At 34.1% G+C, this 27986-nt stretch overlaps 2 protein-coding genes across 4 annotated transcripts in view; one reads left to right on the forward strand and one right to left on the reverse strand.

Moving 5' to 3' along the window:
• The window catches only part of ara (araucan), a 232405-nt gene that overhangs the window by 191253 nt on the left and 13166 nt on the right, over positions 1-27986 (reverse strand). The window lies entirely within an intron of this gene.
• On the forward strand, positions 18566-27984 carry LOC141449455 (uncharacterized). Of its 3 annotated transcripts, none has more exons than XM_074118926.1 (2): positions 18566-18859; positions 25221-27984. In XM_074118926.1, the coding sequence occupies exons 1-2, from the start codon at positions 18637-18639 to the stop codon at positions 26444-26446; spliced, it is 1449 nt and encodes a 482-aa protein (XP_073975027.1). In that variant the 5' UTR covers positions 18566-18636; the 3' UTR covers positions 26447-27984. The 3 variants fall into 3 exon arrangements, with proteins under 3 accessions (XP_073975027.1, XP_073975028.1, XP_073975029.1); XM_074118927.1 differs by lacking the exon at positions 18566-18859 and adding an exon at positions 19956-20380; XM_074118928.1 differs by lacking the exon at positions 18566-18859 and adding an exon at positions 22876-23114.

Here is a 27986-nt window from a genome sequence, read left to right on the forward strand (position 1 = left end):
CGGACTACTATTTGTTCCCCAATATGAAGAAATGGCTGGCGGGAAAAAGATTTTATTCAAACGAGGAGGTGATTGCAGAAACGAATGGCTATTTTTCAGACTTGGACAAATCCTATTATTCGGAAGGGATCAACTAGAGCAGCGTTGGACGAAATGTATAAGCCTAAAAGGAGACTATGTTGAAAAATAAAAAAGGTTTACCCCAAAAAATTAAGTAGTTTTTATTTTTGCACGGACTTTTCAAACGATCCTCGTAATATAGACAATAATTTTTTGTTTTTTTATTAAAAAGTTTACTTGTACCTATTAAAATCAAAGTTTAGGAAAATCCAACGAAGAAGTTCAGAAAACAGAGGAAGAAGGAAAATAAAAATGTTGTTTTCCACGAAATATGGATTGTTCCAGACACGATTTTAATTTTATTGCTTTACTAATGAATTTAATATTAACAGATTAAATAAATATTAATACAGAAGTATTTAAATAATATATATAGTTATATTTCGCGACATAAATATGAATTTATATAAATATTTATATTGAAATAAATGTAGTGGTACAACTGACCGCCTACAGTCTAGAAGTGGTAAGGGCACCATTAGCCGTCATCCCTACCATCATGTAAAGGACTTGGTGATGTAAAGGGCAGCAGGAGAGAAACCTTAACTTACGCACAGACTTACGGAACAAGAATGCAGCAAACGTTCGCTCTTCGCAATAACTCTATCGTCCGTTCAACGCTACACCATCCGCTCTACCGTTGCTTTAATCTACATTCCATATTATATTTAACTAAAACTTATTATTTCACTCAACTAACACTATTAAAGTATCGCCACTTTCATTGATTTTTTTAATTATCCCTTAGGTAAGGGAATAGCTCTGTGGTTCACTGGATTCCCGCACTGGAATTGAGCTGTAGCCCCCTAAATTTTCCTGGGAGTTATACTGTCCAGTGATGAATAGCGTTGCCTGTGACGAGAGAATACCGTCCGGAGGCCGGCATTGCATTGTTAAAATGCTCCGGGCGCCAATGATCTCAGATGTAAATGCGCCTTAAATTAAAAATAAAAATAATCCCCAGAACATGTGTGCTAAGACGGATAAAATTAGCGATATTAATGAACAATCAACTTGAAAAATCTCTTCGGGAAATTAGTTCTATTACAAATCGTTTGGGTAATGAAGCTGATTAACTACAAATCGTTTGGGTAATGAAGCTGATTAACTACAAATCGTTTGGGTAACGAAGCTGATTAACTACAAATCTTTTGGGTAATGAAGCTGATTAACTACAAATCGAAACCGTTCAGTACTCCCGACTGGCAATTTTCGAAAGATCACCTCAGAAAGCATATCAACAGCTTATTAATCATTGAATATGGACAGTAGTTTACGAAATTAGTGCTACTGATGATGCCCAGTTCGTCCTCAATTAAGTTAGAAAAACCAAAATATTTGTTTATGAGATATCTCTCCACACATAGTATTGGAAGCCCCAAGTACAAACCGTACTTAAAGCTAGTCCTTAAAGTGGAAATACTACACAACACAGAAGCAAATACCTAAATGTTTTTGCAGATATAAAGTTTTATTTATTGTATAAATGAACAAAACGTATATATTTTATTTAGGCATTTAATAAATACAACGCTAGAAAATAAATGAAATTGACAGCTTTTAGATATCAGATTTGAAAATACCACTTCATTTGTAAAAGGAACATGTTTATTTACGTTGCTATCTTGTTCCATTCGATCCGAGCCACTCAACACGGCGTACATCTTTTACAGACTGATAGCAGTAAATTGCTTCTATTCTTTTTATTTCTGTCTTTCAGTCTATTCTACCATTTTTTTTATTTGTTTGTGTTAAAAGGTTTTTTTTTTTTTTTGGGCTGTGACACATTTTAAACAAAGGAAATAAATTACAAACTTCCGATCCCTTAATGACTTTGTGGAATATTCTGCCGTAATTAGTTACAATTAGTAATTAAACAAAATCCTCTCGAGTACAATTTCTTTTAGTTATTAAACGAAAAAAAAAAAGTTATCGCCTACTTACATTTAAAATCAATTTTCAGTAGTTGCACAATTTTAATACAGTAAAAGCTCCTTATTCGCGCTTCCTTCATTCGCGTTTTCACTATTCGCGGATTAAAAAAATGCGACCCAATTCCTATATTCGCGGATATTCGAGGAAGTACACTATGATAATAAAAGGATTCCAATAGGTATCCAACCCAATATCCTTTGTAAATGCCGTCAAATGGACTAATAAAAAAAGTAAAATAGATCTTATTACAACTTTGCCTAAAGTATGTTGTTAAATGATATCGCCGAGGACTTTGACATAAGCCGTCCTTCGCCGCCATCGGTGTTTTTGAGAATGTAAACGCACAGAATGAAAGCAATTGTTCGTGATCCAGCAATAGAAAAAATGGAAGTGGCGTTGTCATTATGGATCGAAGACCGCAATCAAAAAAGGGTGCCCCTGAGTGGTCCAATGGTCTGGGTGAAGGCAAAGTATCTTTACGCTCATTTTAAAGAACCTGATGGTAGTTGTAGTGGCAAGTTCAAACTTTGACTGCAAACAAAAGCTTTTAAAAACTGCCAAGCTAGAGAAAATTACAAAATTCTTCAAACCATTGCCTAAGCCTTAAGATAATTAATCAAAATGTTCAAAAACTTCAATTAAATTGATTTTTTTATATATTTGTTTTTTTTTTATTTTGTCAGCTAGGAACGTATCCCCTATAATCCTATATAAATTACCATTCCGTATTCACGGTTTCTGTATTCGCGGCATATTTATGGAACATATACCCCGCGAATAAAGAGCTTTTACTGTATTAGTAACTCTAATAATAATTTACAAATTATCGTCTTTGCTGCCTTGTTTGTTAACAATAATTATATTGTTAGAGCAACTAACAGTTTTATAATTATCAATTAAATCATAAATTTGTTTAAATAGAAACATGTCACAAAAAATTCAAGCCTAATTGGGAACTTAGGATGGAAGATTTGCGAGGAATCGGTGAAATAAAACAATTTGTCTCTTTTCCAACGTTTCGACAAATATATTGTCGTCTTCAGGGCCTGGATATTACTCTTTTGTTGTAATTATTCTATTGTATCTGTCCCATTGTCATTACCAAAATTCCCTTGTAAGTCCCGCTATATCTGTATATATACATATACCTGCTTCTCCAGTTCTGGCTCTTAGTTTCTGTAACTCAACCAACCCGCATAGCCACGTAAGTTTCAATAATTATAAAGAATTTATTGTATTTTACTTTTTATTTTTGTATTACTGATTTTTACATGTTACTGACTCTGTAAATTGTTTTGTATTTGTAATACCTGTAGGCCCTGAAGAGGACAATATATTTGTCGAAACGTTGGCAAAGAGACGAGTTGTTTTATTTGACCGATTCCTCGCAAATCTTCCATCCTAAGTTTAACAATTTACGTTCACGAAACCTATATATTCTAATTGAGAAATTTCAACGAATCAACGTAAGGAAACCTATTTTTAAAATCCTTTCTGATCAACATCTTATCTGCTTGCTTCGATTTTATCATCAAAGAACATATTTTAAGATAATTTAAATACATGCCAAATATTTAATTAATTTGAAAATGCTGTAACCCCGAGCTGCAGGTGGTGTTGCAGCTTGAGGCTAACTGTTCTATCTTTTCAATGAATAATTTTTGTTGAAGTAGAATATTTCAAAAAAAAATTGTATTGAAAACATTAATGATGGATTTCGTTATAAATAATTACCTAATACTTTCTGTTTTTATGGATATTTATGGAAGCCCTGGTTTGTAACAACAAGCACCCAACTTGGGCGTAACTAGGAAGTTATGTTAGTGTATTGTAAGGCTCGAACGCTACAAAACTTTTACTTCTTTTTATGTTCGTAAAGATTGGAGATCAGATCTAATGTTGAGTAGTTAATAGAGATTGTAATCAGCATCTGACAAGTTTAATCTGGTGGAGAGCCACTCCCAAAATTATCTTTAACTAAATCTTAGGCAAAGTGATAAGGAGAAGGGGAATCCTAACAAGGATTATCACAATCCATGTAAAATAGTATTCTTGTAGGGCGGATGTTATCAACCTGGCTACTGTTGGAGATTTCAGTTTCGGTCTGCCGGTGACACGTTGCCTAACAACATTACAGTGGAACTGAAGAAATGTTCAGATAAGAAGCGGAAATGGAAAAAGAAATAGAGAGAAACAAAAAGAATGAAAAAACAAAAGAAAGGTGTACGTGGACAATGAAGTAGATAAGGGAGAACCATCTTCTTTAATATCAACAACTGGTTATCTCGTCAGTTGTTTTTATTTGCGCTCGCCAGTCAGCTCTGCAATAAAAGAAATGTTCACATAAAAAATACTGGATAATTAGCTGATTGTTTTAATTAACCAACATTAATAACTATGTTGAAGCTATTCAAATGCGTAAAATAGTCAGGATGTCACCTAGCAAGTCAATATTAAGTGACTGACTTACTAAATACGAATAGCAATAATGAGTCCCAATAATCAGCCGTATTATCAAATAGTTGTGGACAGCGGCCAGAAGAAGGAGTGAAATTAATTAAATTAATAAAACCCAGAAACTAATTTAATTTAAATAATTTTGTGCATTTGTAAGAAAATAACAACATCTATATAAAAAATAAAACTGAAATTAAAAGTATGTTATCTATCCGTCTTCATTAGAGGACTGGGTAAAGGTCCACCTGAAAGGATAAGAATTACTCGCCACTGTCGTTGTCATAATTAATTCTAGTTAACCCGTTAGATTCTTAGGGCTGTTGGCTCATCCCAACTAACTCGAAGAAGATGCAGATCTTGCAAAGATGCGGACAGCAAGTGGTGTTTAGCATGCCTAGAGGCGAACTCTAATTCTTCATGCACAGTAACTCACATTTACATATTGTACTCCTCACATTCGAATGTACGGAACGATTTACAATTGACTATAATCTATTTTTCCGTCTAAATCCGGAGTAGCCACCCATTAAATCTTTAGGTTCGTAGTAGATTTGGCAAAAATCTAATTAATTTACTTCCTAATTTTAAAAGCTAACTTGTAACTAAAGTTGTAATTAATTTTCATTTTCTTACCCAATTATAAAAAGAAGTTATCGTAATTATGCAAATTTTTTTTCAAATCTTGCGCTTCTTTTGCTGCCAACTCTCCTCAATCACCATTCGGATCTTCCTTTCTTTTCTGATTTCCTTGAAACCACTTTTCGATGGCTTCATTTAGCTTCCTTAATGTATCCATTTTCTTTTTCTAGCTTCTTCTTTGAAGCTCAATAGGGCCCAGACGATCCAATCCCGACCGAAGGATCTATTAATTAACTCACGAATTGCGAGAAAATCCTTAGATTTACATTCCAAGTTTCTCACATGAATAGAAGAAATGTTTTTAATATTCAAATAAAAAATATAAATTTTGATAATGGGTTGATTCCTTGTATCTTTTTAAGTAAGGCACAGTCTTAACTCTTGTTTAATGTTAAAGGGTCAAAGGCCCTTTTGCTCGTGAATATACGAGGGTCGTTTGAAAAGTCCGTGCAAAGTCAGAGAGATAGCACTACTGGCTTGTATCGAGGTTATGTTTAGTTAGTAGCATCTCTTGGAAGGACACACACTAAGTTTCAGCCAGATCGGTCTATTTCTTTGTGTTTGGCATTCGTTTAAATCGAGGAAGTCGAGTGATTTTCAAAAAATGGTCGAAAAAGAATTTCGTGTGTTGATTAAACACTACTTTATGAAAGGCAAAACGCCTCAGGAGACTAAAGAGAAGCTTGATAAACATTATGGTGACTTTGCACCTTCGATTAGAACACTTTATAAGTGGTTTCAAAATTTTCGGAGTGGCCATATGGGCACAAGTGACGCTGAACGTTCTGGACGCCCAGTTGAGGTTACTACTCCAGAAATCATTGATAAAATCCATGATATGGTGATGGATGACAGAAGAGTGAAGGTGCGTGAGATTGCTAGTGCTGTGGGCATCTCGAATGAACGGGTACATAATATTTTGCATCAACATTTGGACATGACAAAGCTATCCGCAAGATGGGTGCCGCGATTGCTCACTCTTGACCAAAACCGAAATCGTGTGAAGTGTTGCAAGGACGGTTTGCAGCTGTTCCAGAAGAATCCGCAGGACTTTAAGCGTCGTTTCGTCACTGTGGATGAAACATGGATACATCACTACACTCCTGAGACCAAAGAACAATCTAAACAATGGGTTACCAAGGGGGAATCTGCGCCAAAAAAGGCGAAGACCGTTCCTTCGGCCGGAAAGATTATGGCGACTGTCTTTTGAGATTCGCAAGGAATAATCCTCATCGACTATCTGGAAAAGGGTAAAACTATTACAGGTGCATATTATTCATCGTTATTGGACCGTTTGAAAACCGAGCTGCAAGAAAAACGCCCACGATTGGCCCACAAAAAAGTCCTTTTCCATTACGACAACGCACCAGCTCACACCTCAGCAGTTGTGGTCGCAAAATTAATGGAAATAGGGTTCCAACTCTTTTCACATCCTCCCTATTCTCCAGACTTGGCTCCCTCGGACTACTATTTGTTCCCCAATATGAAGAAATGGCTGGCGGGAAAAAGATTTTATTCAAACGAGGAGGTGATTGCAGAAACGAATGGCTATTTTTCAGACTTGGACAAATCCTATTATTCGGAAGGGATCAACAAACTAGAGCAGCGTTGGACGAAGTGTATAAGCCTAAAAGGAGACTATGTTGAAAAATAAAAAAGGTTTACCCCAAAAAATTAAGTAGTTTTTATTTTTGCACGGACTTTTCAAACGACCCTCGTAACAGCATCCCATGGTTACATTGCAGGGTAAAGAATGGCACATCGGAAAATCAACTTCGGTTTGACCAGCTTCTACTAGAAACTTAATTATTTAGTTTTCTTAATTATTTAGTTTTAATTTATTTATTTATTTATCTGTCTTTAAGGGCCATTACTTTTCATGCAGGCTACTTCAAAAATGATTAGCTTCAGTTCTTAGATGCTGACTCGCCTAATATTAAAAAGAAGAAATCATTAAATAGATTTCAAAATAGTGTACATCGATATATTTTAAATAAACATCAATATTTATCCTTATTTTTTATTTTATATTCTGATTGTAAATTATCAACTTGATAATCATGATTACACCTTAAAGTTGTTAACCTTGGAAAATGCATTGTTGCTAAGTGCGAAATAAACGTTATGTCCTAAATAAATAGTTAAAAAGTTCGACTACAGTTGATTGGCAGACTAACAGTGCCAATTAGATATTGTTTATAGTTTATTAATGCGCATAAAACAAATTAGATTCACTAATCAATACATGTAGTTAGCTTTATTTTTATCTTGTTCCCAATAACAATAAAATACTTCGTTTATTTTTAAATAAACAACGAACATACATTTATCCATTAAAGTTTAGTCCATTAAAGTACATTAATTATAAAAACCTTTATCTAAATGTTAGTAATTAGTCCAACTGTCCAATAGAAATATTTTTTAGCAGTTTTGCGTTGTCATTGTATTTACAGTAAAGGAACATTCAACGGGTTATTCTTTACCAAAAAAACAAAAATCCATCATCGACTAATTTTCTTTAAATTCGAATTTTCCCAAAATTTGTTTTCTTTTCCTCCAGTTGGTGCAGTTCGTTTTGGCCTGCCCTGAAATTCTATTCTATCAGCCTGTAGCAGAAGATTTTGTAGTTTAATGGAAATATTCCAGATAGATTAACAAACCATCATCTCTGATTACCATAAAAGTATTTAAACCAAATTTTTCGTACTGAAAACCTAGAAAAGAATATCTCGCATTGCATTACAACCTAAAATTAGTAAAAGATAACAATAAAAATTGTCTATTTATACATTTCGGAGCTCCTCGTCATGTTTTCGGAAATATATCGAGATATTTTCTCTAGATTGGTCTTGATAATTATAAAGATTTAGTTGAAGATAAATCATTTGACAGCCATATTTAAATAAACTTAAAATTTGATTTTCGACTTTAATTTTTCACGAGAAATATCAAATCTGAGGTCTTTGGCTTTTTTTTTTTCGATGTAATGCCGACCTCTGGAACATGTTTCTCATACAAAACAAATGAAATACAAAGTTTGGGCTTTCTGTGATTGTTCGTACTTGAGCTCGAGTGGTCACAAACATTTTCAGATATGGTTCTAAAAAAGTCTTATTTCTATTCAAAACGAATACTTCCGGAAAAAACAATATTTTGATAGTTTGACACGATAGCATACTTTCCCTAATTCTAATCAGGGTAAAGTACAGTAACCGACCAACTACAGTTTGATTGAATTTTTCCCAGCCAGCCTGGAAATTCCCTGCATCCCAATCAACAATGTAAATGTAGTTTTATGATGATGTACTCATTTTAAGAAACCATTTTCTTAAAAAAGCTGAAAGAATCAGTAAAGTTGCCAAGTTTGAATTGATTCTGCAGTGAGACAGATACTTTTTAAGTAGAAGATAAATGCTTTCTTGATCTAAGCTGATCCAGAATCTAATCCCTGAAATCGAATGGAAAACCCAAGCAGATCAGAATGAAACAGAACAAGCGGCACAGGATAGATAAAAGCAATGATTTTGCTGCTTTTGTTGATGGAAGAGCCAAAGTTATGCTTTATGAACGTTACGTTCTAATTTTCTTCGCGTTAATTAATGAAAAAAATGTTTTAAATATTCTTTTTTAAAAAAAAGTTTGATCTAATAAGAATTCTAAATTAATAAATTAGATGTAACATAGATAATCTTCATTAAAGATTACTTTTAAAAACAGTTAAGATAGTAGATCTGAAAATTATAGAGTTGATAATCAATTCAAATCTTTTCTTCGCCTATTACCAGAAGGAACTACTTGCCAGTAGGGTATAATACTGCAGCAGCAGCCATATTCATATATTGGAAGCGATGTATCTAGATCGGTGAGTATAATATTGTAATGAACCACATATTATAATATCTAAAAGATTAAGGAAGATGAAAGCGTCTAAGGAATGGATGGGAGGGATGCATTCTAATTACCTCACACATACACTCTCGAAAGTCTCAGTAAATCTGAGAACGATGGTGACCCTATTTGGTTGGCAGAGTGGGGGGATGAAGGCAGCCCTTGGAGCTGGCCAGATTGTCATGCTAAGTATATGCAAGCCTACGGGAATAATTATGCCAGTTCAGCACTATTATTATGATTATTATATATTTTGATAAGAAAGTGAGATATAATGAATAAAGAAAAAAAATATTATACATATATATATATATATTATGGAAATTATGCAGACATCAAGAAATCAAGGGTCCCGTTAAAAATAGGATTGAGCGTGAAATTCATAATATTTAAATTTGAACGTAATCAAGACAAAGATTATTAAGGTTATGCAGCTGTTGGAAAGTTTAGATTTGATGAAATGTAAATTTTTGTGCTTGTGTAAGCATTAGAATATTTGGAGTACGAATGAAGGAAGCCAGGAATTAAATGTTGTGCTCGAAGCTAGGTATTAGCTGAGTGGTAAGCGCACTTGATTCACATGCTGAGATACCGGGTTCGAATCCACGGGAGGTTCGTAGTCGTAATTGTATCAACAGAGTTTGTCTTGTGTCTACTGAGTAGTGTAATGTTACCACCGCCAGTGTTAATCTATTTGCTTATTGCTGGTTTATTAAAAAATAAAATTTAAAAAATACTCCAATCTACAGCTGATGATAAGAAACCAAAAAATTTACGACATTTATTTAACCAATCATCTTTACCGCTGATTTTATCCGTCGATTCAGCAAGTACAGTGAGGCGGAAACGTAGTTGAAGTCAAATCCTCTTTGCCAAATTGATTATTGATTAATCTAATGATGGACAAATGTCCGATACAGATCATGGATACCAAAACATGCATGTTGCGGTGTATAAAATCCAAAATATTATGGCGCTTATATTTTGCTGCATAAAGAAATAAAACTGTAAATTGCACCCAGTTTATGTTGCATTGTTTTTCATACAGTAAACTCCCTGTTGCATTAACTTGCAACTACTTGTAATATACTCACTCACTCACTCAAGAGCTATAACGGTCCATGAAGGACCCGAGCCTCAGCCACTACAGCTCTCCACCTCTCTCTATTTCTTGCCGACGTCCTCCATCTCTGATGACCAAGGGCTTCCAAATCTTCCTGCACGTCGGTCAACCATCCTAGTCGGGCCTACCCCTCGGCCTTTTTCCACCAGGGTGTTCATATAAAGCTTTCCTGGGACCTCTCGTCTCCTCCATTCGGTGCAAATGTCCCAGCCATCGTAGTCTACCAGACTTTATAGTGGCTACTATATCAGGCTCACCGAACAGTTCAACGACTTCTCGATTCGTCCTGATTCTATAGCCATCCTGCGTCCTTACAGGTCCGAAAATCCTTCTTAACACTTTTCTTTCCCACCTGCACAACCTTTGTTCGTCCGCTTTAGTTAATACCCACGCTTCCGAACCGTAGGTAACGATTGGACGCAGGGTAGTCTGGTATATTCTTAACTTTATGGCTCGGGACAAGCATTTCCTTTTGAAAACTGGCTGCAACTGGAGTACAGTGGTCAAAAAAAGTATTCATACACTAAGTTTTTTTACTTTATCTACTGAGCTTTTGTTTCTAGGATGACTACTTGTTCATCACTTAAATTGAAGAAAATAAAAATGAATTTAATGCTCTCATTTTCTTTTATAAACATAAAGAATTGATTAAAAAGCCGAAAAATAATTTATTGTATGCAAAATAAGTATTCATACACTCAGTCTGAATGTTATAATTAAGGCAAAACTAAAGACCTAGTATTTTCTATGCAATCTCTTTGCATTTGTTATTGCCTGAAGCCTCCTTGACATAGATTCCACCAGGTTTGGTGTTTCTTGAGATGTGATTTCTGCCCATGATTTCTTTAAGTTGGTTTTGAGCTCTTCTCTGGAAAAATATTTCCATTTTCGAATTTTCCGCTCCAAACAAGACCATAAATTTTCAATAGGGTTTATATACGGAGACTGTGGAGGGGTAAGAAGTTGTTTCCGGGCATTATACGTAAAACAGCCATTCCTTGGTTTTTTTGGCAGTATGTTAGGGATCGTTATCCTGTTTTGCGTTAATTATAACATTAAAACTGAGTGCATGAATATTTATTTTGCAGACAATAAATTATTTTTCTGCTTTTTAATCAATCTTTTATGTTAATAAAAGAAAATGAGAGCATTAATTTCATTGTTACTATCTTCGATTTCAGGATGAACAAGTAGTCATCCTAGAAACAAAAGTTCAGTAGATAAAGTAAATACTTTATAAAAGATCGCAACTCTAGCCTCAGAAGTCGAAAAGGATGTTCTAGAATGGATATTGTGGATTTTTGCTAGGTTAAAGAATTCCGATGATCTTCGAGAGGGGACTAGAACGCAAGTTCGGATTAGGTTCTCGATACCGGAATTGATTGTCATTTTGGGAGCATGAAAAGAAGCATTGACTAGGAAACAGAATATGATTAATAGTTAAAATCGCGTAATGGACGAATAAACTCAGTAATTAAGGTTTTCAAATTAGCTTCTAGCAACAATATGCTGTCTTTAACTGAAAATCCAAAACTTACGCTACTCTACCAATTAGCTTATCTCTTTATCGCAATAACGACAGTCAAATAGAATGTTTACGCAAATCCATCCTAGGCAATAGGCAATATTAACTAGAAAAGTATTAAATCTATTTTTGACAAATGTAGATCGAAGGCCACATATCACAGCGACCAGACAATGCGGGTGACAAGAGTAAAATTAATTAGCAATTGATAGCAATGTGGGCTACCGGTGGGCCGCAGAATACGGGTCCAAATGGTCAGGTGAGCCATTGCCGACATAATCGCTATCGTTTTATTCTACCTCATTCATTCATTCTGTCATCCCTCACGCTGCCAGCTTTGGCTTTTGCAAGAATAAAAGAGCGAATAATGTTAGAAGTTTTCGTGAACAACTTACTCATAGTTGGAAGAGAAATGATGGTTAATTTGAATATTTCTATTACTCTTTCTTACTATAATAGGGAGTATTGCGATCGAGTCAAGTTTTAGGTTTTGAGAATATTCGTGTTGAGGACCCCTGCTGAGTAATCAAAAGCAGTTTTCTACAAAGTGGCTGAATAGTCTTGTCTTTGTTTATTCGTGTAGTTTGTGGACAAATTACCTGCCCGGAAGTGCCACACTAAATCAATTTTTCCTGTTTTTGAAAGATTTTCTCCAAATCGGCTCCTAAGGTTTTCTTTGAACAATGCGCATTAGTAGTTCTTCAACTCTAATTTGAAACGTTTTCCCGGGAAAAAATAGATTTAGGCTACTTATGAGAAAACTGCGAGTGGGCTTTGTTCTAAAGTGCTATTGCAGCGTGATGTATGGATTTAACACTCATTAAATAATAATAAGGATTAAAAATGCACCAAATTTGAAGAAAATGAGTGCCATTATTGAAGAGATTTCATAGTTCGTAACGATTTTTGGAATATGGAGCATTGAAAGTGAAAATACTCCTGCATCTTATTAGAAGCAGCACTGTCATCTTGTTTTAGAAGATTTGATAATAATAAAAAATAAATTCTACATAAGTAATATTGAAGTGAACAACGTTTTTGGTACACAAACTAAGTTTCATGAAAATTTAATCAGGTTCACTGGACTGAGGGAAAGTCGCGTTCACGTCTGATTTTTTGCCTCTTGAAAAACTTGACTTGAAAATAATGTATAATTTCGTTTGTAACTAACTGCAATTAGCAAATTGCCTGCTACATACGTAAATCTGTTACTTTTGTTGATGTCTTGACTCATGGAGGGTACAAAGAAGAGCGTGTCCGCTGGGTTCTCTCTGTTCTCCAAATTGCTGTTTCGAAACAAAGTAATTGCAGTTTTGCAGCTACAAAATTTGAATGAGAATTCAACATGTTAAATCAAAGACAAGTACTCACCAAAATCCGTTTAAAAAAAAGGAATTGCGAATGGGTTTTTTACTTTTTTATTTATTTTTTTATTTTTTTAATAGGCGACGAGTTTTCTAAACATTGGTACAAACTAACAATCATCTTTATTAGACAGAAGTTTCCTGGATTTTGATAATAACTTAGAAGCGAGAATGGCAGGTTTAAAAGCGAATTAGAATGTCCTGCTTCTTTTTCCAGTGTTATATGTTTCTGAGGTCTTCCCATCACTCACACAAAAATGAACATTCTATTCTTACTATTTGCAAACAAAATAAAAATAATAGGGAAGGGATTAGCTATGTGGTTAGCGTATTGGATTCCCACGCGGAGGTACCGGGTTCGAATCCAGCTGCTGACCCTTAGATTTTCTTTACCTAGGAGCTTCTTACAGCTCACTGTCTGGTGATGGACAGTGTTGTCTGTAACGAGAGAACACTGTCCGGAGGCCGGCAGTACACTGAAAAAAGCTCCGGGCGCCAACAACCTTAGATGTTGACGCGCCTTAAATCATTTAAAAGTAATAATAATTAAAGGGAGATGTAGACCTAGGTCGGAGCCTGGGGCTCCACCATGCCTTCTCACTGGTTAAGATATTGGTTGGACGTTAATCAGGGAGAGTTGACAAGTGCCATCCCAGTTCCAGAAAACAACATAGTTCCAGGGGCGCTAGTGACTACAGTCTTCAAAAAAAAATTAAATAAATAAATAAAATAATCAGAGAACCCAATTATTTTATGCCCAATGAAAACACACGTTCTAAAAATTGAATAGAATAGTTTAAAGGCATAACTAGTTGTCCACAGTCTAAAGGTGAAAGAAGTAATTGAGGTACTCTTTATTTGCATACCCTACCTTGAAGAAAGAGACTTGGATTGCCTAGAAAAATGAAGAGAATCATTACATGCGTAAACACTGCCTTCAGAATAAGACTTCACCAGTACAGCGCGGCGTTTGGCTCCCTAACATGTTTATGTGATCTCTTCGCGGGTAAAATCAACAACAACTTGATGCTACCCTGCGATTGCTTATCTCTTTTTCGTGTTTAACCCACGACCATTGCTATTAAAGAATAGCAATTTACTTAACTTGGCAGTCGCATTTGAAATATCAGGATTAAGCGTAGTGTAGATAATTTTATGTGTTCATTATCATGCTAATTCATTCATCACAATTCATCGTCTTCACACATTTATTACGCTACCAATCATGATGCTTTCTAATAAGTAGAATAATTGGTAAACTATTGTCATTTTTACTTTGAACAAAATACATTTTTATTACAATCATCTTAAAAAAATAGAGCCATAGTTAGTTACGCCGCTCAGACTTGGGGGTTCCTGTGGAGTGATATAATAGGAAGTTTAAATACTTTTTTCATTAAAAGATTGTTTCTGTTACCAAAAAACACGCCCAGTTATGTTATATATTTGGAGTCGGGTTTGACACCTATATTCGTTTTTACACTGAGCTTACATTATCGCTACATCCGGAAAGTGTTTACTTTACCAAATACACGATTACCAAAGATTTTAGCGGAACAAATTATAAGAGAAAAAATATTTTGGTTTAAAGAATTTAATGATATTTGTGAAAGGCAGGATATGGAATTAATAAATTATGACAGTGGAGGTGAGCATCAATTTGAGCTTTTAGTTGAGAAAACTAAACAGTCATTTAAAAGAAATTTGTTGGCTAAAGCTGCGAATTCAACTTTTCATTGTTTGTATAAAGAGTTAACTATAGATTTGGGTCAAAATCATTACATTAAAGACACAAATAAGTTACACTTTATGCAAACTATAATGAAATTGAGGGGGCAGCTAATAAATTTAAACTACAGAGTGAGTCGTACAAGCGAGAGTCACCTCTGTTCAATGTGCAATCTCAATGTAGTTGAGGATTTATTGCATTATGTGGCTGAATGTCCAATTCTTAAAGAATTTAGAATCCGGTGGTTCAATAAGAAAACGCTGACAAAAACTGAAATAATTAGTTACTTGAATGGGCAGAATAATAGTTTTAAGCGCCTTTATTGGTACCACTTGGAGGCGGCTAACTACAGACAGTTTTTGATTTCCAATTATAATTTTTAAATTTACTTTTTTTATGAGAAGAATATTTATCCTTATTTTTATAGAATTTTGTGGATTTCAATAATTAACTTAAATTTCGTTATATTATTTTTGCGATTGATATTTTAATTTTCTGTTACAAAGAATTTTTTGTTTATGTAGTAAAATGAAAAACTATGTTTTCAAAGATGGAAAATATTTGTATATAATTTTTGTAAGTGAGGTCAACCTCTGCAGACGGACATAATGTCCTTGCATTGTGTGGTTTTTCTTAGTTTTCTGTTCATTATTATTTTTATATAATTTTGTATCGTTATTGAATATAATAAACACACATTATTATTATAAAAATAAAAACAAGTTCAGTTTCAATAAAACGAGTATAAAATACCAAGCCTTTAATTTCACGAAACTTAATTATTAAAATTAAAAACTGAATTAACTAGAAGGCATATTAATCACGGCCGACTGATTCTGCTGTCAACAGGCTCCAAACTTTACTTAATTAAAACTTTAAACCGAACTAATATTAAGCGTTCTACAAACATTGACTTGTCCTAATCTTTATTTATAGTAGAAGATAAGCATCTTGGAGTGCAGCGGGTATCCCAGCCTAACCACCACACTACCATGGTATAGCAGCCATGGTCTGCCGCAAGGTCCCAATCTCTCACCTTCGCTCATCACAAGCACTTCGCAGTCTACGTCATACTACGAACAAATACTTCAAGATTTTTTCCTACGGTCGTGCGGAAGATCAGTGTTTTACTAATGGTTACGAATGCAGTGAAATCCTTCTTTGCGCTTCATTTCACTTTCTGCATGCATATTGATATTGGTTTACCATTATACTACCAAATTAAATTTTTGCAAATCTACTTTAGACAATGTTTATCATTTCTTAGTACAGAAATGCATAAAAAAATTTGTTTTAATTAATTTCAACAAACTCTAGTTAAACTAACCTTTAATGATGTGCTAATTAATAATGTGATTACGTCACTGATTTTATCCGTCCTAGAACATATGAATATTGTATTGTGTATAAATAACGAGACTGATGCTGCTACAGAAGAACTATGCATGCGCCAAATCCTAACGACCGACAGCTGTACAGCGTAAAGCCTTCTCTTTCGATTGCAGCGTCTCACGTGTTTGTAGAGAAATCTGTCTGATCTGAACCGTTGTTTGTGTAAGAGGTGTTAGTTTCGTTTTACCGAAAACATGATACTACACATGTAGTAGAGCAACGAATTGTCGTGGAATTTCACATGAAACTGGGTAAAACCGGTACTGAAACTTATCTTTTATTAAAAGAAGTTTATTCCGATGAATGTTAATCACGTGCGCGAGTTTTTGAGTGGTTCAAGCGTTTCCAAGATGGCCGAGAAGACGTCGGAGATGATGACCGCCCGGGTCGCCCTTCCAAGTCCAAAACGGATGAAAATATCGATTATAATTAATCAACATTACTACCGTGAGGTGCTTGCTTAACTCCGTGAAAGAGTAAAGAAAAAACGACCCGATTTGTGGAAGAACAAGTCACAGGGTTCTCCATCAAGACAACGCGCCGGCTCACATTGCATTGTCTGTCGAGACGTTTCTAGCCAAGTACAACATCCCAGTTTTAGGCCATCCGCCTTATTTGCCTGACCTAACCCCATGTGACTTTAGATCTGTTTCCCAAAGTCTAATCTGCATTAAAAGGAACACGATTTCATTCCGTTGAAGCTGTGAAAGAAAAAGCGGCACGCGTCATGCAGGAGTTCACAGAAAAAGACTTCCAGCACTGTTTCGAACAATGGTAAATTCGCATGGAGCGTTGTAGGGATATGGGAGGAGTGTATATTGAAGGTGATAATAACTAAATATGTTTAAATTTAAAATAAAATGTTTTATAGTAATAGTCTCGTTATTTAATAGCGACACCTCGTAGAGTCGACTCCTCCACACCAAACTGATCTATTCTACGTTTCAGGCACCATTGGTCCCTTTCATCAGGAGTTTTGAAATCGATAACAGAATTTATTATGGAGATCGTGATGTCTGGGGAGTATTCGTAAAAAACTAAAATCACCCGAAATTTTTGATTTCATTTGTCGATTTATTTTTCAACTTAATCAATATACGACAAGCAAAAGAGATGGAAGAAAGGAAATTGTACAAATATATGTGCATTCCAGGAGTTTAAATTTTATTTCTGGTTGAAGTGCCATCATTGGACTTGATGATTACCATTTGGCTGAAATCATCCAAATGGTCCATATTTTACCGATTGAATTGATTTGACCTTTTCTTTTATAATTTCTCAAAAATATCTCGTACAATTTCCTTTAAAGATGGTATACTTATTACATAAAGCTTTATAACGTTTATTTGAAACAATTTTTGGGAAAATTGGGGATAAAAAGCATTTCTGGGCGGGGCATTGTTTCGGGTTTCCTTTCAGAGTAATGAGCAAACATCATTTATTAAATAATAATAAGAGTTTAAAGGGAAGGGATTCACTCAGTAGTTAGCGTGTACTGGATTCGGGTGGGAGTTGCCTGAGATTTTTTTCTTCCTAGAAGCTTCTTACATCTCACGGTCAGGTGGTGGAAAAGGACACTGTCCACTGAGGCCGGTAGTGCGCTGACAGAAGTTCTGCCAGCGCTTCAGATGTTGACGCGCCTCAAAAAGAATAAATAAAATATAATATAATGATAAGAGTTAACCTTGTTAAAAAAAAACAAAAATTACAAACTAAAAAATTATTAAGGAAATTTGGCAGACCAGAAGTGTTATTCCACTTTTGTCAAATGCTTTGAAATGAACACGTAAAACATTAAAGTCAGTTTCATTTAGGTGTAATTCATGATCACAAGTCTAATTCTTATCGCAATAAAAAAATAATAATAAATTGAATTAAATTTAGTAAAAAATGTAAATTTAAAGAAAATTGTATCAAGTATTGTACTGTGGCAAGTGCCGCTCAATATTAATAAGAAACTCAATGTTAAATAAGAAATTAAGTAAAGTATGGGAGCTATCTGCCTATGTCTTCAACACCTTTTTAGATTGTTGGAAATTGTTGAGCTTAAGAGCAAATCAGATCCCAATCAAGAGATATTGTCAAACTTGATATCCTTATTTTTATCTTCCTGGTTACTAGTCTATGTTGCGATTGATTAAAATTTCACAGTAATTTGTTCGTTGTTTTGATCTGAGACAATTGGACAATGTGTAAAAGTTTGTGGGAATAACGAGGAAAAATAATCCAAAAATTGTATTGATTAGATAAACCATTTTTGATGTACAGCTATTTGTCGGTTTAATTATTGATTGACCCTTGGTAAATGAGCCTAAATCAAAATTAGCGCCAGAATAATGAGTACAGAATAAGGCCATTGTGCTGAGCTGTGTTTACTCTAGTTTAAAAGTCTTCCTGTGGGGCGCTAAATTCGTGACTGATAATCATCTTTCCTACTTAAATTAGTCATTTCCTATTAGCTACTATGTGCAGTACTGCTACAGACTGCTTGATCAGAACAATGGATTTCTTATCAACTAATGAAGATGTTATGGAAATAATTTTTTCATTTATGAGCTTAAAAGAGTTATTAAAATGCAGTTCTATATGCAAAAGCTGGTATTATCAGACGAATAGAAATTCTTTGTGGAAGCGTGTCTGCATTCAAGAACAAATTCAGCCAGAGGAATGGAACTGGGACGCTGTGGGTAAGCTTGAATTTATTATTTTAGTTTATCTATTTAATTAGAGAGAGAAAACGGTAGGTTATGACTGCTTGAGAAGTTCAGGAGAGGATTGATTGTAAAGGCAGTGGCTATAAAACTATAAATAGACCTACATGCCTCATAACATAACAACAGTAATGTGTTGACAATTTCTGCAAATTTATAAACGTGTAAGTGCGTGCAATGGACTAGAATTTGTCTGTGTGTTGCAGACATCAGTTTACCTCTGCAGCTTCTTTTTCTTTTGCGAAAATGTTAGAGCTGACAAAGTAAATTTCGTAAGGCTGGGATGCACACAGGGAGGCCAAGATGTCTCGCCTTACGAGGTAAGTCCAGAAATATCCAAGTCCTCAAGTTTAATCCGCAGCCTTAGAGTTGCCGTTGTTTTAGCTACTGTTAAAAAGTGGTTTTTCAAATTAGAATTTATTTTAAAAGTTACCCAACAACGTTGGTTACTATTGCATGATGAGCCGACATAATATGAAGATAATTAATTGCACTTATTACAAAAGGAAGAATAGATTCTTGCAAATTACAGCACTAATTTATTTTTTGTCTTTTTTTTTTAATGCCAAACTCTTGACCAAGGCACTAGTTCAAAAGCTTATTATCAATGAAATTGGCAATAGTCTGCTTGGATTAAAGAGTCAGTCGAAAACTAAATACGAAAAACAAGTACAGGATGTGATGGAGAATGCTGCGCGTGTATGTTTGGTTTCGTGAAAAGAAAATTTGCAGCGAATGCGTTATTATAATCCATTCTGGAATCTGTTAGCCCTTAGATCCTTATTTTGCTTTAGACCATTTTTTAAATAATTACAAATAAAATATAAGTAATTAAAAACATCTTTTCAATATCAAATTTACTTCCGAGTAGTGTTAGATCTGTAATAAAATACATAATTGGAACACACCGCACGAATGTTCATTTTTTTTTATTTACACAATCAGAAAGTTTAGTTTTACAATGTAAACAAAGATGAATGAATGAAACCGCTTTCATAACTTCACAATAAATAATGGTTTCCGGTGACTGCGCGCTTGTAAATATTAACAAAATTTCGCTCGTAAAAGTTTATTTAAAAATTTGTGCAATCTCGAATTGAAATTATTATTTTCAGTAAAACATTTTCAGCATGAAAATTTCGTCTAAAAAACCGTGAAAGACCCTCATTTAATGTTTTTAGAAAGCTACATATGTAAACATAACCTTATCTTAACATTCTGTTTACAACTCTTTTTTGTTTACTTACGCATGTAATTGTGGTTATTGTTTATTAATGTCTTTTTAAGATACATTTATTTTTTATTGAACTCTTTTCTTACATTATTCTTCAAACAAAACTTTAAATCATTATTTCGTTTAATTAATAATAAGTGATTCAGATCAAGAGAGTATCGCCCAAATAAGGAGACTCCTTTTCTACTACTGCACCCCTCGGTTCGCCCATTAAAGGACAGCTCCCAATGTCAGTCCTCCAAATAAAAAGAAGAGCCGCTGAGGTAAATCAAATAAAACAAACTTTTTCGTCATCAGCTGATTATACTATCTTAATGCCAGTAAATCCTCTTGCCACCCTAACGACCAATTTTATTTATTTATTAAAACTGTCCGGTAGGACAGTTGTATAAGGGTTGATCATCAAAAACTGCACGAAAAAGCGTTAGGTTTAAAAACACCCAACTTTGACAATTTTTTTCTCTTTTTCTATAAAAGATAAAATTCCCAAATTTTCTTTAAAATATAGGGCAAACCCTCCTTTATAACTGTAATTTTTTTGCAACAACCTAGATTTGATAGATATTGAGAAAAAAGATGCTCAAAATGAGCAAAAACGGCATTTTCAAAAAATGTTCTTGTTCTTGTTCTTCTTCTTCTTGTTGTTGTTACCTTTTTTGTAAACAACGTAGCGCCTAAACGCGTGAACCGATTTTCATGAATGAGATGTCATTCGATTCGGAATTTTATGTAGATGTGCCTTTTGGGGGTCGCGACGCTGTACATGGAATGGGAGAGGAGTTAGCCCCTTTTATGTAAGGCCCCCTCCAAAATTATTATCATTAATTACTCTGTAAATCTTAGCCCGATTTTGATAAAATTTGGTAGGATGACAGGGTTAGGGCTCCCCTACGTAACATTAAAGCGACGATCTGCTCTTACACTTGTTAAGGGGAAGTATAGCAATCGTTTCAAATTATCGAAACGTAAACCGATTTTCATGTCATTCGAATCGAAATTTTGTACAGATTTGCACTTAAAAGTCTCGACGCTGTGCCTCATAAGGAGGGGAGTTTGCCCCACCCAAGTAAGGCCCTTTCTAAAACTATTATTACCAATATTTCTATAACGGTTAGTCCGATTTTGATAAAATTTAGTAAGAAGAAGTGGTTAAAGCTCCTCTACGTGGCTGTGAAGTGCCATCATGCTCTTACACCTACTAAGAGGAAGTATTGCAATCGTTAAAATTTTCAATGAGTGAACCGATTTTCATCAATGAATTGTAGTTCGATTCAAAATCTTTGCCTCTTTGCCTTTTAGGGAGAAGTACTGTAATCGCAGTTTATTTTTCTTACTCCTCTTAAAGGGAAGTACTGAAATCGCAGTTTAATTTTGCTATTTACGTACAAATTACCTTCCTATTTTATTCAAAACGCTTTCTCAAAAAAATTGTTATTGAGGATGGTTTGGGGACCGCAACTATAATCATTCTTTAAAAAGATCTGTCCAGTGGTAGTAACTCCGACTTAACACCTTTTCAGGTTATAATGATAAAATTAAATTTATTATTCCCAATTTTAATAAAATCTGAAAAGCAGATATGTAACTTTGCAAAACATACAAAAAAGAAAATCTATCCAAAAGGTACAAAAATCTCTTTAACAAAAACTTACAGTTTAAAATGTTAAGTATAAGGGTTGATTAAACGCCAAAAGGTACACAAATCAGCGAGTACCCAACATTTCATTGATATTATTTTAAGTAATTTTACTACATTAATTTTCATTAATATTTTTTTGAATTTATTAGATGTTTCACAGACCCTTATGCTGGCCAGTTCATTCATTTTCTTTTTCTTTTCTTTTATGATTTAAGTCGCGTCAACATCAAGGTTAATGGCGCCCGGGGCTTTTTTCAGTGCACTGCCGGCTTCCGGACAGTGTTCTCTCGTTACAGACAACTCTGTCCATCACCCGGACAGTGAGCTGTAAGAAGCTCTTAGAAAGAGAAAATCTAAGGGTCAGCAGCTGGATTCGAACCCGGAACCTCCACGTGGGAATCCAATATGCTAACCGCATAGCTAATCCCTTCCCTTTGTTCATTCATAATATTTTATTTTTTTGTTATAATTATGATAAAATGTATATTATATTTTCGTAATTAAATAGGTACTTTATTTTAGCTTTATTCCAAATTATTCTTCTGATTTATCTTTATTATGCTCTTTATTCTGAATAGTCACATATATCGTATGTATGTACATGCACGTTAAAGTAAAAAAAGACAAAGGCAGAGTCGGCTACTATTTAAATTTGAATCACGGATTTAAAACAATATTTCAGTCTAGAATTCGTCTTTCCGAACAATAATTATTCATTTCTCAATTGTAATTTAATGTAGTCCCTCTAATTTTACTTATAGTAAAATACTGGAATAATTATGTTAGCTGTCATAAAAATATGCATATCTTATTTATCTTATTACAGTCAATCTAAGTTAAATGGTGTTCTACTTGAACAAATATTTTGTAGATTAAAATGGCCAGCATAATGGTCTGTGAAACATCTAATAAATTCAAAAAAATATTAATGAAAATTAATGTAGTAAAATTACTTAAAATAATATCAATGAAATGTTGGGTACTCGCTGATTTGTGTACCTTTTGGCGTTTAATCAACCCTTATACTTAACATTTTAAACTGTAAGTTTTTGTTAAAGAGATTTAATAACACATTAATAACATTACAATTCCTTACAATAAAATAATGCAAACAAGTTTTTGTGATGACTGTGACATAATTAATGCACTAAACTTCTCTGAACTTAAACCAACAACAAGAACACTTCTCACTTCAGTTGGAAGTCGTTATTGTACCAGTTTGCTTCAGTAAATTCTGTTACGCTATAAAAAGCAGTTGGTTATTACAAAGTTATTAAAAATTACCTCGATTTTTTAAAATTTTAACTGTTTTAAATTTACTGTGATTTTATTAAACAACATTCTGAAGCAATTCTCTGGTAAGTGAATATTTTCTTCGCCTCTAATGTTCTATTGGTGTGGATTTCCTCTAGTTTCTGCTTGTTTACTTCTTTTTTGCCTAGGAGCCAGCTTGTATTTATGCAGAGTCATGATCTGCAATTGTTGAAAAAGCGGTTATTTTTAATATTTATTATTTTCTTTTGCAGCATCGTTTTAACGGCTCTTTTCTGCAGTTTGAAAATTGAAGTTGCATCATGGATAAATCCCCATAACTCTATCCCGTAGCACATTCGTGAGTGGAATCCTGTGAAATAAGCTATTCTCAACACTTCCTAAGGAACTTCGTTTCTCAATTTTCTCAATAGGTAAACTGTCTGAGATAGCCCATTAGAGAATCAATATGATTCAAGAGAGCTGACTGTCCTATGCAACTCCTAGAAACAGTGCTGTGACTCCATGACCTCCTTCTTTACAGATGCTGATTGTTACATTCTTTATCTTACTTTCATTTAATTTCAGCTTATTTTTCCCCAACCACTCTTTCAAACATAAAATATCTTTACGCGCGTCCTCTGTTGCCGTGGTAAGATCCCTTCCTTTCGCGATAAGTGATGTGTCCTCTGCAAACAAAATATTTCTATTGACAATAATTATCCCCATATCATTAATATTTTATTAAAAATAGAAGTGGTGCAAACACAGATCCTTGCGGGACATCACGTTTAGTTTCACTTATTTCAGATTTCCCATGATTGTAATGTTCGTTCTGTCTACTAGAATGGTGTACTATCCCAGCCTGCTTCATTACTGCAAAGCCATTTGCATAATTACCTATCAATATCAGCGAAGAAAACAATATCTTTGGACAGGAAAAAGATGAACTATCAAAACCGCTTCATATATTTATTAAAAATGTTACTAACTTCTTAGAAATGTGTAGAGTGCTTACCAGCTTAGTGGGAGCTAATAACTTGTCTTGCGAAGTATGAGGTAGCGACATCATGGAAGCCGTCTGTACTGTTGAGCAGTTGTTAAGTACCTAGTGGTTAGAAAAGCCAACTGCCATTCGTACCGATTAAAAGAGGACAATCCGAACGGGGTGGTTCTCCGCTATCTTCACTGTAATACCACATCCTGATACTAAGGAGGAAGAGGAGAAACTGTTGTTCAGTCAAAAATGTAGCAAGCCTCATAATTATAACTACCAAGATTTCTCTTTGTTCTTCGAAGTCTGAAGGTCCCAACAATAAAAAGAGTTGTTCTCACTCCACTGCTTCTTTTACACTAGACTCAAAGTGGAAGGACCTACTAATTCCTCAGTACAAGAAATGCCTGGCGTTAAAACATAATAAATCATGCAACCACTTCCCAAAATGAGTGAAGTGTGCAGGACTACATTGGCCTAGTAAATACGTTAAACGTCACATGCAGAAGAAACCACCGCAATCAGTCAACATAAAAGTCAGTTATTGATTTAAGTCCTAACTTTTGAATTGAACCTATAACATCAAATTGCTTATTCACAACTTTTGTTGTAGTTGTAAATATTACTGATAATGTAAAAGAAAAAAATATTTCCATCAGTACGCGTAATTACTGGCGTAGAAATAAAAGCAGGAGAGAAATAACCAGGGCGATAAAGACTGTTAGCGCCTTTTAATCAATGCACTCTTGTCTGACGCTTACAACGATAACGACTTATTTACTAACAATGTTAGACACATTATTACAACATATGAACAAGGTGACAATGTGTAATCAGAAAGTATAATTACAGATTAAATTTGAAGAAAAACTGGTGAAGAAAGCCTTGCTTTCCTCTTATCGCTTTTAACTTTCTGCCATTTTGAAGTTAATGCGACCGTGCATACTTACAATTTTGAGTTTTCACAAGAAATATCCATTTTCGGGTTCTCTAGATTTCATGATCTAGTCCAGTGAAGCTTCTCTTAGATTCTTTCTGCTTATTCCTAGAGACGAATTTCAGTTCACTGTCAAAGCGGTAGAAAATGGCCTCCGTTTAGGTAGTGTTCTGAGTCACATGCTTATATAAAAAAAGACATACCTAACTAAATTCTCATCTTGGGAGCGCTTTTAAGAACAATTTTTTCAAAAAAGTTTATTTCTTTTTTCTTTTTTTTCAGATGATGAATGGAAATTGGGTGCTCCTTGTGATTGGAAAAAATGTTTAATGAACTTCAAGAAAACTATCTACAACTGGAAGCGAAACGACTACAGAAGATTCTTTCTGGAGGGAAGCAAAGTGCATACCGTGGCGAACGACAGAAGCACCTCGGATACTCTGTTAGTAGAAAATGCAGCTGGCCTGGACATGTACAAAATTAGAAATTGCAACATCATCTTCTTTCAACGTTTATATCTTAAAGATGTTCACATTCATTGGGTTACATTTAACAACAATTACGTTATTGTTAGATTCGATTGTGGATTTATAGTATTCAAATTGCAAAATGGCAACTACAAAGAGGATTATTTCATTTACAATGAGCTGGGTGCCATAAAGTGCACCAATGAGGAGGTGGTCATCAGAACACGACATACGTTTAGCGCAGGCAAGCGGTGTATATTCTCCCAAAATCCTTTCTACTGTTTGCTGGGTAACGTACTTTACTTTCAGTTCGATTCATACTGTTTCCCGGCTCATCATAGTAACGATGCAAGAGTCATTCATGTTTGGAATTTGCAGCAAAGAAAATATCTTTTGAAAATTAATTGCGGAAGTAACAATAATTATGATAGATACTACGCTTACATTTCTAATAGTGAAGGCACGGCCGTATCAGCGTACAATAGCTTCTGCGAAGTATGTTTCACGGTCAAACTTGACGGCATTATCTATAAATTGAACGTTAATGAAACTAGGCTAATCATTTTTGAAGGACCAAAAACTTATTCACCGCCACCTCCTAAAACTTACAATGTGCTATTCTGCAATAAGCATACTGGCGAAAAAGAACTTCCAACCCAAAAATTAGTGGTCAATGAAGGATACATTTTGTTTGAAAATTTTTCAGATATTCTATTTATGGTAAATCACCGGCAAGTAATTGCTCATAAAATTTATAATAGATCAATAATATGGCAGAAACCTGTTCCACATTTTTTGTACGTTTTAAAAATGATTCTACCGAGAGAAAATGGATTGATGATTTTTCTGAGGGAACGAATTACTTCTGGCAAGCGACAAAGAAACAGCAAATTGCGTTTTTTACTCCATATTGTTGATATTAAAAGTGGAAGTTATTTTTATTCAATTAAAATATCTCAAGATGCTTACTTACATTCGCACAAAGATTTGTTAATCACCAAGGAGACACCATCGCTAATTAGCGTCCGACTTTATCGCTAAAGGCAGTGATGTATTGGAAATGCTTGATCCATTTTGTGTTTTATTTAAATAACCAAAAGTTTATTGTTTAATATTATCAACAGAAACTATCTATAGTATAAAATTACAAATAATGGCGAACATATTAGTTAATTTTAAAATGATATTGCTGAGAAAAAGTACATAACTTTCATATTGAGTTTTTGGCGTCTAAAGTGCATGTCAGGGTACTACTTCCGATCATCTCTCGTAGCAGATCATCACCGTATTACACAGAAATGCTCAAAGAGGAAAACAATCTAGGGAATCCTTGAAAACGTAGTGTTTATCGATAGCATGATTTAGAGTGCAATCTCTTTCTTTTATGAGAAACTTGGACAATAGTTTTGATGATAAGAAATGCAATTAATCCTTACTGCACACAAAAATTAATATAATTCTCTGAGATTCAAAAAACAAGAGTAGCTGTGCTGAGACTGGTAGCTCCAAAGGAGATAAACCTTGGGATGTGTAGATATTGCGCTGCATAAACAAAATAAAACAGTGAATGAAATAGAACTGGCTGAGTCATCTTTTTTGCTTTAATTGAGTCTCTTTTTATTTCGTTAGTACATTTTTACACTGTTATATTTATCTTGTGAGGTAGATGTTCTCAATTCTCCCTTTTTAGTTTCATTAACTAGCAGTAAGTAACAAAGAGTTTAGCAATCGAGTCAAATTTTCTACTTGGAAATATGTGTAACAGAGCTCACTGATTTATTTTTGGATTTAGAAGTTTCTGATTCATGGACTATGCAATAAATCAATTGATTTATTGCTTCAGAAATTACATTTTAAGGCAGGAGTTGGTTCGTAGGAATCTAGAAATAGGAAATGGAAAGTTAATATAAAGTTAATATAAAGTTAATATAAAGTTTCACAAAGCATAATATAAAACTTGCTACAAAAAATTAAATAATACTTATGTTCAACAGATTTTCGTGTGTGAATTTGTGAACAGATATCTTTGAAACAGAAAATTCGCAGGCATTATAAACTTATTTTCTTTTTTTGAAAGTGGCTACAACGATATTCTGTAAACTTAGTATTACATTTACATCAAATGTAATGCACCAAATTCTAATTGCTTTATTTGCAGTATTTTACAGAAAAATTAGAAGTATTGTGAGGAGGGAAAGGTCATCCTAAGAATTTTAATTTACTTTTAAACACTTTATGTTGGCATTTACAATATGAAAGTTCTTTATAAGCTTTAATGGAATTGCTGTTTACAGAATACTATTTTAGTTTTTATCCATTTTTTCTAGAATTCCACCGATTTTATCTAAAGTGAGTGTCACAATCTTGCAGATATACATAATTAACTGAGATATTAATTTCACAAACATGTTCACAGACTGATGTACTAAATTCACAGATTTAGGATAAATCTATCATATTTAGTTGTGAAATGTTTCTAGAAAACATATATTTAGATACGTATTTTGGGAAAATCTAAGAGATTAGTTGTTTGATGTTTTTCAAAGTTATGAGAAGAATAAGTTAAAAATCACTTACCAAT

The sequence above is a fragment of the Rhodnius prolixus genome, unplaced genomic scaffold (genome assembly GCF_049639745.1).
Source record: "Rhodnius prolixus isolate KJV_2025 unplaced genomic scaffold, Rpr scaffold_2, whole genome shotgun sequence".
NCBI classification, from domain to species: Eukaryota; Metazoa; Arthropoda; class Insecta; order Hemiptera; family Reduviidae; genus Rhodnius; species Rhodnius prolixus.